Source organism: Lampetra fluviatilis, chromosome 63, assembly GCF_964198595.1.
Source record: "Lampetra fluviatilis chromosome 63, kcLamFluv1.1, whole genome shotgun sequence".
Classification (NCBI taxonomy): Eukaryota; Metazoa; Chordata; class Hyperoartia; order Petromyzontiformes; family Petromyzontidae; genus Lampetra; species Lampetra fluviatilis.
The window spans coordinates 5,865,598-5,878,277 of record NC_136337.1 but is presented as its reverse complement, the minus strand read 5'-3'; the positions used below and the strand labels follow the sequence as shown (position 1 = coordinate 5,878,277).

Below are 12,680 nucleotides of genomic sequence, written 5' to 3'. Positions count from 1 at the left end.
AGGTCTAATGATGGTTCAGGACTCCTTTAACTTGAATGGATGTTTAGAAAATGCACAAAAAACTGCTTGGGAGATGACGTTTCGTCTGAAAATGTCTGGATATTTATTAGTAGTATTATGACCGCCCCGAATTTTGGGCCTTAAGATGCTTGACGCAGTTTCAAGCGAAACGTTGACCCCGAATCTAACCTCGCCGCTGCCAGATGGGGCCATGACGATTGTCCACGGTGGCGGGTGCGGAAACGATCGCAACAATCGGCGCGTCGTTCAGGTCGCACTCGTCACACACACGCACGGCGCTTGCCACGAATCAAACGCAACACCTTGGGGGCTCATCTCGCACAAGAAGCGTAAACCGTCATCACGCGAACTCCAGTCATTCCTCGTTGGCGGCGGCTTTTGGCCAAACGTCGAACAGAGACGGTGGTCAGCGCATCGCGCGGCGCTTTCAGGCGTGCATCTGTGGCCGTCTGGACCGCTCTTCCTTCCGATGTTAGGAGGCTACTGCAGCTGTGCACTTTAAAATCGGAATTGAAAACTCACTTCTTTAGAACTGCTTTTTTGGCGACGGAAGCTGCAAAAGAAGTTCAACAAACATACATTGAACAATTTAAAGCTTTCGTGACTGCAGGGATTCATATTCTTTTTTCTTTCGGCAAATTCACGAAGGGAAACAATAAAATAATTAAAATTAAACAATTTTCACGACGTTTCGATTGCAATACAAGATGTGAAAACCACAGCAAGAAATTTTTTGAAAAAAGTGGCGTTTTTTTTTGCTGTGGTTTTCACACCTGATGATGATTTCTTGTGTTGCAATCGAAACGGCGTGAGAATTTTATCGTTTGATTTTTATTATTTTATTATTTCCCTTCTACCTTACTTTACCGAAAGAACCAATAATATATATTGAACACTTGTGCACCACGTGACAATGTAATGCTTGGCCGTGTCGGGTGGTGGAGGGTCTCAACAACAACAAAAACTCGGTCACATCATCACGTAGCCTAACCCGAAAATGAATCATGAATTGTAATTATGGCTGCGAAAACCTGACACGTCTTAGACCCGTTACAGGTGGAGCTCTTAATAAATATTACAGCTATAAGCAACAGGGCCAGAATGCTTTTGGATTATGGCAGGCAGAGATCCTTTAATCTTGACGAGTCTCTCCCTCGCCTGGTTCAGGGTGCTCTCTATCACAAATTTGTCATCGAAAAGATTGAGACAGCGCTCTCCGTGGGTAATGCTGCTGGGCACGTTGGCTTTCTCCGCCAGGCTCGATGGATTCCCGATAAAGAAGTGGTTGAGTTCCCTTCCCTGCATGCACTCAAGGAGGAAGTCCATCAGCTGGTGCAGGCACTTGTGCAGGCCCTCCGGCGTGTCCGGCGGCTGCGCTGGACGCGCGAGCAGGTGTAGGGAGGCTGTCTTCAGGTGGTACGAGCAGATTCCACTCGCGAACTGAGACGTCTCCTCCAGCCGAGTGTCGTGCTCCCGCAGGTACTTGAGGATCTTCAGGGCCTTCAGGTGGCAGGAGGAGCTTGGAAGCTGTCTGAGGATGTTTTTCTCGAAGACCGAAAACGACAGCCTCCAGAGGTGCAGGACTGGGAATTTCTTCAAGGGTTTGGCCACCGCGTAGAGATCTCCCTCGATTTTGATCGCTGGGACCAGGTCCACGCAGATATCAACACCGGGGCTAATATTTAAAATGAGCGTACGGGCTGGCAAGTTGCCTACAAACTTTATAAAAAAAATTAACTTGTTTTCTTTGACTGCTCTGTCTGCTAATGACTGGAACCACTGATATATTTTTGATGGTATCAGGTATCCATCGCTGGTAAAGTCATTTTCAAATGAGTGAGAGGGACTTGATACTCTCCAATTTGTTGCTTGCAGTTGAGTTAGTGGTTGTCGCTGCTCAGCTTTTATTTTACGATAGCCACTGTAATGTGAGGTCATGGGGATAAACTTGAATTCCGGGTGAGAGAGAACGATCAAAAAATCCAGCTCCATATCCCCCTTCACTTTGAGTCCTTCGTACGAGCTGCCGGTCCGAACAATGTCATGTTGAATCGAGGGATCTATGTCTGGCCGCAGAATGCTTCTCATCTCCACCAGGAGTGTTCGAACCTCGCGTTCTGCAGTGTCGATGTGGGAAGCGAGCAGCCGAGGTGGAAACTCAACCTCTTTGCTGTAGAACCGATCGAGTTCAATGCTGGACGCCATCATTGGAGTTCACTGCAAACACAAGGAACGTTATGATCACAGCGGACTTTTACCTTTGGTGACGTTTACTGCCAAGAAGCATTTCATATCATCGTGCTTGTCTACTCAGGGAAAAAGCCTCGCGACATTATTTCAGGAGGGTCCTGCCATCTTTTTTTACAGTAGGGTGTGTAGTTGCTGCTGTGTGTAATCTTAATTGAGTAATTGATATATATTTATTTAAAAAAATGTTTAGTTCTGCGTGACTTTACCGAAAGACCCCTTGAATATGAATTCCTGCAGTCACGAAAGCTTTAAGTCAATACGAGGTACATTGCATGCGGCCTTTTTTGTTTGTTTTCACCGTGGGAGGAAGCCGGAACAATTGGAGCAAACCCACCAGCTCGACACACCGATTGCAAGGCATCATCAAGTCCGCATTGACCACGCGTGCTCGTGGCAAAAACATGCAATCAAACATGCTCTGATAATAACCAACGCATTGTCTTTGAAACTGAATGGCCTACACCAGAGGCAGCCTTCTTCATGGCCTTTGTCTCACCACCAACGTGAGACCAGAGAACAACGTCAAAGGGCGAAAACTTCCAAGGCCAATGCAAATATCAAAGCACGAATAGCTGGGGTTAAGCAGTGATAAGAAGTTACACAAACCCCGCGACTGTATAACCGATGAGCGTCATATATGAGGCATTGCATCTCATCCTCGCACGTTTTAGTTGCACATTTTAGGCAGCATCTGTTGTTGGAAAGACGGGATGGACCCCATCGCAGGAATGTGGAATGTCCACTGGCACTTGTTCAACAACGAATACCGCCCTAAACCGCATGCACCCACTGCAGAGCATGGCAAGTCTGCCCCCTGGTCAATGGATGAACGTGTCCTTATGGGCCGTCCATAAATGACGTTACGCGATTTTTGACGATTTTTGACCCCCCCCCCCCTCGTCACACGGCGTCACAAAAAGTCAGACCCCCCCCTCAAATATGACATCACAAAGCTATGCCCCCCCCCCCAAAAAAAAAACACGCTTCAAATCTTGACTTAAAGCTTTCGTGACTGCAGGGATTCGTATTCTTGGTTCTTTCGGTAAAGTCACGTATAAGGGAAGTAAAAAAATAAAAATATCTTTGTTTAATTTCCCTTCTAATGTGCCTTTACCGAGAGAACCAAGAATATGCTTAAAATCGTTTGAATTTTGTTTTATTGTAGTGCGTATTTCTGTTGTAGGAGAAAACATTTATTAAAGTAATATTTTAAAATACTTGTTTTAAAAACACGCTTTAATGAAATGTACCGTACGAGTAATGGCAGAACTCCACGGCTTGGCATAAAGTAAGGTTGCCGTGGTGATTTACAGCCAACGTCAGTTGAGCATGGACAATTAGACCCAAGCCGAAACATAACACACTAAACAGAATGTTTAAAAATATGTTTTTTTATTTTTCATGATAGAATATGGTATTGTCATCAGTATGACTTAAGTATACCAAGTTTGCAGTCGATACCACATTGGGAAGTGCGTAAAACATTGAGTTACAAGATTTGAGGATACGACCACAAAAACAGAGTGAGTTAATAGAAAGCGTGTAAAAATATCGTTTAAAATATTTTTCATTATTTTTTATGATAGAATATAGTATTGTCATCAGTAACACATAAGTATACCAAGTATGCAGTCGAAACCACATTGGCAAGTGGGTAAAAATTGAGATTTGAGGATACAACTACGACAACAACAGAGTGAGTTAATAAAAAGCGTGTAAAAATATCGTTTAAAAATATTTGTATTTATTTTTTATGATATAATATAGTATTTTCATCAGTATTACATAAGTATACCAAGTTTGCAGTGGATACCACATTGGGAAGTGGGTAGGATACGACAACAGGGACGACAACAACAACAGAGTGAGTTAAATAAAAGCGTGTAATAAAAATAAAATAAAAGAAGTACAAACCTCGGTCGTCCAGTCTGTCCAGTCGGGGCACACGGGAGGATGTTTTACTCGGTGATTGATGTCGGTGGTGGCAGGGCAGGAGTCTGAAACACACACAAAGACAAAGATCCCCCGTGTAGCCTTAACAGACTGTAGGGGCAAGTGCTGTTCGCGAGCACCTATGATGGCCGGCACAGCAACACGGAGGGGGTGGGTGGCCAACACCACGCCCGGCCGCCTTTGTCTCCCCAGCGACGATGTTTATGCACCGCACCAGGTACTCATTTGAGGCCGAGTGACACGTACACACACACACACACAAAGGTCCCCCGTGTAGCATTAACGGACTGTAGGGGCAAGTGCTGTTAGCGAGCACCTATGAAGGCCGGCACGGCAACACGACAAAGTGGGTGGGCAACACCCCCCCCTTCCGCCTTTGTCTCCCTAGTGACGATGTTTACGCACCGCACCAGGTACACATTTGAGGCTGAGTCGACACGTACACGCACAGCGAGAGACATCCACTGCTGGATATTCTGCCGGTGACTGGGAAGCAACTCACCTCGTGTCGCCGCACCTGAAACCACGTGGAGGCTGTGACGCGACCCCCAGGACGTCGCTGCTTTATAACCCGGCCGCGTCGTGCTGCGTCACGTGACGGGGTCACTTCCAGGCAACGTCAGCAACTGTTGCTCGGAAATCGGTCACTTGACGTGCAGAACGCGACGCGCCCATTGGGTGAAAGCCACGGGTTTGCGTGTGAACGGCGATGGGGGGTGACATTCGCGTTCAGTGAACGCGTGGTGAAGTCATCGGGGCCGTCCCTGAATGACGTCACGCACCTCCGGGGGCGGAGTGGTCAGACATTTGTGACGATGTGTGACGAGTGGGGGAGGGGTTTGAGAAATGTGACGTCACATCAAAATGCGCAACTTTAAATAAATAAATATAGACAACACGTACTACTTAAATAGACTTTTTAATAAAACATTTCTCCTACATCAGAGTGCAGCGGCACATTAAATACGCGCTACAATGACAATAGTATAAAGCGATTTGCAGCTTGTTTTTATATCTTTTTGGGGGGGGGGGGGGGCAGAGCTTTGTGATGTAATATTTGAGGGGGTAAAAAATCGTCCAAAATCGCGTGACGTCGTTTATGGAAGGCCCCATAGGCGCAGCTGTGCCGAATAACCCCGTTGCAAGGCACGGTCTAATGCAGATAACTCCGTGTGTCTCTGTGTCTGTGTGTTCCAACTCCGTGTGTGTCTTTGTCTTTGTGTTGGAACTCTGTGTGTCTCTGTGTCTGTGTGTTGCAACTCCGCGTGGCTCCGTGTCTGTTGCAACTCCATGTGTGTCTGTGTGTTGCAAATCCATGTGTCTCTGTCTGTGTGTAGAGGGTAGCGCTACTGAACCCGGCAACCCGAGTTCGATTCCCACTCACGGCCACCAACACCGGGTGGGGTCGCGCCGTTGGTATGTCCACACTTCCCGGTTGAAGCCCTTCTTTGCCCCTCGCGTCGGTTCGTCATCCCCTAAAGTTGCCTTATCGGTGTCTGATGTGTCCGGCGTGCCGTTCCCCTTGCCTGTTCAACCTCCGAAGGCGCCTGTTGTGCCTCCCACAGGCTCGGCGACCTTGAGCCAACCTGACGCAAGGGATCCTGCACCGGACGGGCCTCCACCAGCGGCGAGGGATGTCGATCCCACGGCTCTTCCAACCCCGCCGGGATTGCAGTTGGCGAGGGCCCCTATTCTCGAGAAGGATGGGTCGGCGTCCCGTACCAGATCCAAGTCCCTTCGCTTCCGTTGATTGCTACCGTTTTTATTGTTGTGTATTGTTCTTTATTCCGATGGTCCGTTACGGTGTTACTGTTGCTCGCATTGTTGTCTCGTCTTGATTTAGCCGGGACGGCTAGTCTTTTACACCGGGGTGGGGGGGGGGGGGTGTGATGAGAGCGTATGTGGGGTTTCGCTGCCCCAGCCCCTAAGCCAATCAGGTGACACGAAACATGGGGGGCAGGTTCTAAGGGCGGAGCCGGGGGGCATTAAGGGAGGAGTATTATCTGGAAGGTTCTTAAGGGGTGTGGCGAAGGGCGGAGTCAGGGTGACGTGGAGGGGGATATAAGGGGGAGCCGGAAGGGGCTCGGGGTCAGTTGGTGAGAGCTGGAAGCTGGGCCACGTCGGGAGTCTCCGCGAGCCATCGGCCACGTGGCGACGCGGAGACGGCTCCCAGCGCGCCATCTGCCAGCGGTGCGCGGGAGCGGTACGTCAGATCTGCGACGTGCCACGGAGTGATCGAAGAAATAAAGAGACGGAGACACATTCCTTTCCCTTCGACCCGTTTTTATTACACAAGTATATAACAATGTCGACTCACTACCAAGTTTATAACAATGTTGACTCACAACCAAGGGGCCGTCCATAAATGACGTCACGCGATTTTGGACGATTTTAGAACCCCGCCACCTCCCTTCGTCACATGGCGTCACAAAAAGTCAGACCCCCCCCCTCAAATATGATGTCACAAAACAAGCTTCAAATCGCTTTAAACTATTGTCATTGTAGTGCGTATTTAATGTGGCACGGCACTCTGTTGTAGGAGAAAAAATTTATCAAAAAGTATATTTAATTAAGTAGAAGGTGTTGTCTATATTTATTTAAAGTTGCGCATTTTGATGTGACGTCACATTTCTCAACCCCCCCCCCCCCTCAGTTGCGTGACGTCATTTATGGACGGCCCCCAAGTATATAAGAATGTTGACTCACTACCAAGTTTATAAAACTCGGGTTTGTCCGGGGGCGCCTGCGGGACTCGTCACAACCATTTACAGCCTTCGGCCAGGAAACTCACCAAAATGTTTTCACATGAACGACGCATTCACGCAAGCACCCGATGCTCCGTTTTTAAGTTTTAAAATGAAACATCTTTGAATTGTATTACGCTTTGAATTAGATACTTTTTTATTTGTTCATTAAACACTTATATCATTTTATATCTGGAAGATTTCATTGAAAAGGACATTTTGTGTGAATTTTATCTCGTCGTTAATAGATGGCCTTGCTGGGGGTTCGGTTCGATGCGGACTTTCACCTGTTTGGGATTGCGGGATCGAGATAAGGCGACATAGCGCTGCTGGCCATGCGAGAAGACCGCCCGCCGTCTGCAGATCGATTCCAACGTAATCGAATGTCTGTCCCTGCGCCTCCGTCGTTCATGCAGGGGGCGCGTAGGTTTGCAGCGCCCCCTGCATGAAAACGACGGGAAGTGCAGCGTTCATCATATTCATCACAGATAAAGTTGGGCATTTATATTATTAAAATAAAATACCTGGGTTCAGTTACTGACTCTGGGTACCTATTAAAATTCAGGGGTGGGGAACCTTTTTTTCTGCCAAGGGCCATTAGATATTTATAACATCCTTCTCGGGCCATACAAAATCAAATTTACGTTGCTATGCAAAAAGCTCCTAGATTTATTGAATTTCGAGTCGTGTGGTTGCCTTTGCAGGGCCAGACCAAATTATTTTGTGGGACCTATACAGCCCTCGGGCCGGACGTTCCCCACCCCTGATGGGAGATGCAGATGTTCTCTTTATTCCCAAGACGAGGCTTCCATCTATGGGTGACCCAGATTTGTCCCCGTGTAGCCCACCCCCCCCCCCCCCCCCCCAGGCTATTGTGGAACTCTCTTCCACGAGACATCAGGGAACTCTCTAGAGTCTGTGGACGTTTTAAAAAATGCATCTTAAAACCTATTTATACGCTTAAGCTTACTAAACGTATAGCTTATTTAGTAAATTAGATTTCAAAATGTATGTATAATATTCCTTTTTATGCTGAGTGTCTGCTGCTGCTGTATCCTGTACAGCCCTTTGAAATCCTTGATGAAAAAAGTGAAATATATGCGATTCTATCAGTGAGTGTGTCTACGTGTTAGTCAGTCTATAAGTCAGTGTGTCTGTGTGAGTCAGTTTGTCTATGAGTCAATGTGTCTATGTGAGTGTGTGTGTCTATGAGTCAGTGTGTCTATGTGAGTGAGTGTGTCTACGTGAGTCAGTGTGTCTGTCAGTGTGTCTATGTGAGTCAGTGTGTCTATGTGAGTCAGTGTACAGTACAAGTCAGTGTCTTCTATGCGAGCTAAGCGAGTACTGTAGAAGTTTGTGCCGAGCCATGCTCACCAAAAAGTGTCCCCCGCAGTGTGGACAGAAGGAGCGGTTGACAGCATCCAGAGTAAACCAAAACAAAAACAACCAAACAAACAACAACAAACAACCAAACAACAACAGCCGCCGCCATCTTCTTCTGACGCGGTAGAAAATTGCCCGCGGACATTTGCCGGGTTTAGAAACGACGGCGGTCGCCGCAATACGATATCGCCGTGATGCGATATCTCGTTACAGTGATATACTGGTGCCACAATTATGGCACCAGGGCCAGCATGCTGTTGGATTACGGCAGGCAGAGAGCGTTTAATCCTGACGAGTCTCTCCCTCGCCTGGCTCAGGGTGCTCTGATTCATAAAAGTGCCATCGAAGAGATTGAGGCAGCGCTCTCCATGGGTAATGCTGCTGGGCACTTGCGCGTTCCTTGCCAGGCTCGATGGATTCCCTATAAAGAAGTGGTTGAGTTCCCTTCTCTGCATGCACTCAAGGAGGAAGTCCATCAGCTGGTGGAGGCACTCGTGCAGGCCCTCCAGCGTGTTTGGCCTCTGCTCGAGCAGGTGGAGGGAGGCCGTCTTCAGGTGGTACGAGCAGATTCCACTCGCGAACTGAGACGTCTCCTCCAGCCGAGAGTCGTGCTCCCGCAGGTACTTGAGGATCTTCAGGGCATTCAGGTGGAAGGAGCTTTGATGCCGGCTGAGGATGTTTCTCTCGAAGATGGAGAACGACAGCCTCCAGAGATGTGGGTCTGAGGATATCTTCAAGGGTTTGGCCACCACGTAGAGGTCTCCGTCAATTTTGATCGCTGGGACCAGGTCCACGCAGATTTCAACACCGGGGCTAATATTTAAAATGAGCGTACGGGCTGGATAGTTACCTACAAACTTTTTAACAAATTTAGACCTGTTTTCATTGACTGCTCTGTCTGCTAATGACTGGAACCACTGATATATTTTTGATGGTATCAGGTATCCATTGCTGGTGAAGTCATTTTCAAATGAGTGAAAAGGACTTTCTGATCTCCAAAAACTTGTTGCTTGCAGTTGAGATAGTGGTTGTCGCTCAGCTTTTATTTTACGATAGCCACTGTAATGTGAGGTCATGGGGATAAACTTGAATTCCGGGTGAGAGAGAACGATCATAAAATCCAGCTCCATATCCCCCTTCACTTTGAGTCCTTCATACGAGCTGCCGGTCCGAACAATGTCATATTGAATCGAGGGATCTATGTTTTCCCGCTGAATGCTTCTCATCCCCGCCAGGAGTGTTCGAACCTCGCGTTCTGCAGTGTCGATGTGGGAAGCGAGCAGCCGAGGTGGAAACTCAACCTCTTTGCTGTAGAACCGATCGAGTTCAATGCTGGACGCCATCATTGGAGTTCACTGCAAACACAAGGAACGTTATGATCACAGCGGACTTTTACCTTTGGTGACGTTTACTGCCAAGAAGCATTTCATATCATCGTGCTTGTCTACCCAGGGAAAAAGCCTCGCGACATTATTTCAGGAGGGTCCTGCCATCTTTTTTTACAGTAGGGTGTGTAGTTGCCGCTGTGTGTAATCTTAATTGAATAATCTGCAGGTAATTTTGTCTTGGCATTGAGATGCTGAAACAATACGTAGAACAACAAATAAAAAAAAATTGTTACAAAAAATATATCTTTGACTTTACCGAAAGACCCAATGAATATGAATTCCTGCAGTCACGAAAGCTTTAAGTCAATACCAGGTACATTGCATGCGGCCTTTTGTTTGTTTTCGCCGTAGGAGGAAACCGGAAAACTTGGAGCAAACCCACCAGCTCGACACACCGATTGCAAGGCATCATCAAGTCCGCATTGACCGCGCGTGCTCGTGGCAAAAACATGCAAACTAACATGCTCTGATAATAACCCACGCATTGTCTTTGAAACTGAATGGCCTACACCAGAGGCAGCCTTCTTCATGGCCTTTGTCTCACCCCCAGCGTGAGACCAGAGAACAACGTCAAAGGGCGAAAACTCCAAGGCCAATGCAAATATTAAAGCACGAATAGCTGGGGTTGAGCACTGATAAGCAGTTACACAAACCCCAGACTATATAACCGATGAGCGTCATATATGAGGCATTGAATCTCATCCTCGCACGTTTTAGTTGCACATTTTAGGCAGCATCTGTTGTTGGAAATACGGGATGGACCCCATCGCAGGAATGTGGAATGTCCACTGGCACTTGTTCAACAACGAATACCGCCCTAAACCCCACGCACCCACTGCAGAGCATGGCAGGTCTGCCCCCTGGTCAATGGATGAACGTGTTCTTAGGGTCCGTCCATAAATGACGTTACGCGATTTTTGACCCCCCCCCCCTCGTCACACGGCGTCACAAAAAGTCAGACCCCCCCCTCAAATATGACGTCACAAAGCTCTGCCCCCCCCCCCAATAAAACCTGCTTAAAATCTTGATTTAAAGCTTTCGTGACTGCTGGGATTCATATTCTTGGTTCTTTCGGTAAAGTCACGTAGAAGCGAAATAATAAAATACTATTTTTAAAAATATTTTTTTTTATTTCCCTTCGATTTTAAGCATATTCTTGGTTCTTTCGGTAAAGTCATGTATAAGGAAAATAAAAAAATAAAAAAAAAATATCTTTGTTTAATTTCCCTTCTATGTGCCTTTACCGAGAGAACCAAGAATATGCTTAAAATCTTTTAAACTATTTTAATTGTAGTGCTATTTAATGTGCCGCTGCATTCTGTTGTAGGAGAAAACATTTATTAAAGTAATATTTAAAAATACTTGTTTTAAAAACACGCTTTAATGAAATGCACCGTACGAGTAATGGCAGAACTCCACGACTCAAGGAAGTGGCCCCGAGGCTTGGCATAACGTAAGGTTTCCGTGGTGATTTACAGCCAACGACAGTTGAGCATGGACAATTAGACCCAAGCCGAAACATAACAAACAAAAAATAATGTTTAGAATTTTTTGTTTCATGATAGAATATGGTATTGTCATCAGTATGACTTAAGTATACCAAGTTTGCACGATTACCACATTGAGAAGTGGGTTAAACTTGAGTTACAAGATTTGAGGATACGACAACAACAGAGTGAGTTAATAGAAAGCGTGAAGAAATATCGTTTAAAAAGATTATTTTTTTATTTTTTATGATATAATATAGTATTGTCATCAGTATAACATAAGTATACCAAGTTTGCAGTCGATTCCACATTGGGAAGTGGGTAAAAAATTGATTTGTGGGTACGACAACAACAACGACAACAGACAGAGTGAGTTAAATAAAAGCGTGTAATAAAAATAATAATTAAATAAGTACAAACCTCGGTCGTCCAGTCCGTCCAGTCGGGGCACACGGGAGGATGTTTTACTCGGTGATTGATGTCGGTGGTGGCAGGGCAGGAGTCTGAAACACACACAAAGACAAAAATCCCCCGTGTAGCCTTAACAGACTGTAGGGGCAAGTGCTGTTAGCGAGCACCTATGAAGGCCGGCACAGCAACACGGAGGGGGTGGGTGGCCAACACCACGCCCGGCCGCATTTGTCTCCCCAGCGACGATGTTTATGCACCGCACCAGGTACTCATTTGAGGCCGAGTGACACGTACACACACACAAAGACAAAGGTCCCCCGTGTAGCATTAACGGACTGTAGGGGCAAGTGCTGTTAGCGAGCACCTATGAAGGCCGGCACGGCAACACGACAAAGTGGGTGGGCAACACCCCCCCTTCCGCCTTTGTCTCCCTAGTGACGATGTTTACGCACCGCACCAGGTACACATTTGAGGCTGAGTCGACACGTACACGCACAGTGAGAGACATCCACTGCTGGATATTCTGTCGGTGACTGGGAAGCAACTCACCTCGTGTCACCGCACCTGAAACCACGTGGAGGCTGTGACGCGACCTCCAGGACGTCGCTGCTTTATAACCCGGCCGCGTCGTGCTGCGTCACCTGACGGGGTCACTTCCAGGCAACGTCAGCAACTGTTGCTCGGAAATCGGTCACTTGACGTGCAGAACGCGACGCGCCCATTTGGAGAAAGCCACGGGTTTGTGTGTGAACGGCGATGGGGGGTGACGTTCACGTTCAGTGAACGCGTGGTGAAGTCATAGGGGCCGTCCGTGAATGACGTCACGCACCTCCGGGGGGGGGGGGGTCAGACATTTGTGACGATGTGTGACGAGTGGGGGAGGGGTTTGAGAAATGAGACGTCACATCAAAATGGGCGACTTTAACTAAATAAATATAGACAACACGTACTACTTAAATAGACTTTTTAATAAAAAAAATTCTCCTACATCAGAGTGCAGCGCCACATTAAATACGCGCTACCATAACAATAGTATAAAGCGA

General features: G+C 47.1%; 2 protein-coding genes across 2 annotated transcripts; both read right to left on the bottom strand.

The window, feature by feature from the left end:
- Positions 1–874: 874 nt before the first annotated feature.
- On the bottom strand, positions 875–4,926 carry LOC144951621 (inositol 1,4,5-trisphosphate receptor-interacting protein-like). The gene is made up of 3 exons (XM_078881903.1): positions 4,727–4,926; positions 4,186–4,268; positions 875–2,238 (listed from the first exon to the last, which is right to left on the bottom strand). The coding sequence occupies exon 3, from the start codon at positions 2,227–2,229 to the stop codon at positions 1,087–1,089; it is 1,143 nt and encodes a 380-aa protein (XP_078738029.1). The 5' UTR covers positions 2,230–2,238; positions 4,186–4,268; positions 4,727–4,926; the 3' UTR covers positions 875–1,086.
- Positions 4,927–6,313: 1,387 nt separating this feature from the next.
- On the bottom strand, positions 6,314–9,697 carry LOC144951660 (inositol 1,4,5-trisphosphate receptor-interacting protein-like). Its single transcript, XM_078881953.1, has 2 exons — positions 8,593–9,697; positions 6,314–6,438 (listed from the first exon to the last, which is right to left on the bottom strand). Exons 1-2 carry the CDS (start codon positions 9,695–9,697, stop codon positions 6,314–6,316), a joined length of 1,230 nt encoding a protein of 409 aa, XP_078738079.1.
- Positions 9,698–12,680: the final 2,983 nt, after the last annotated feature.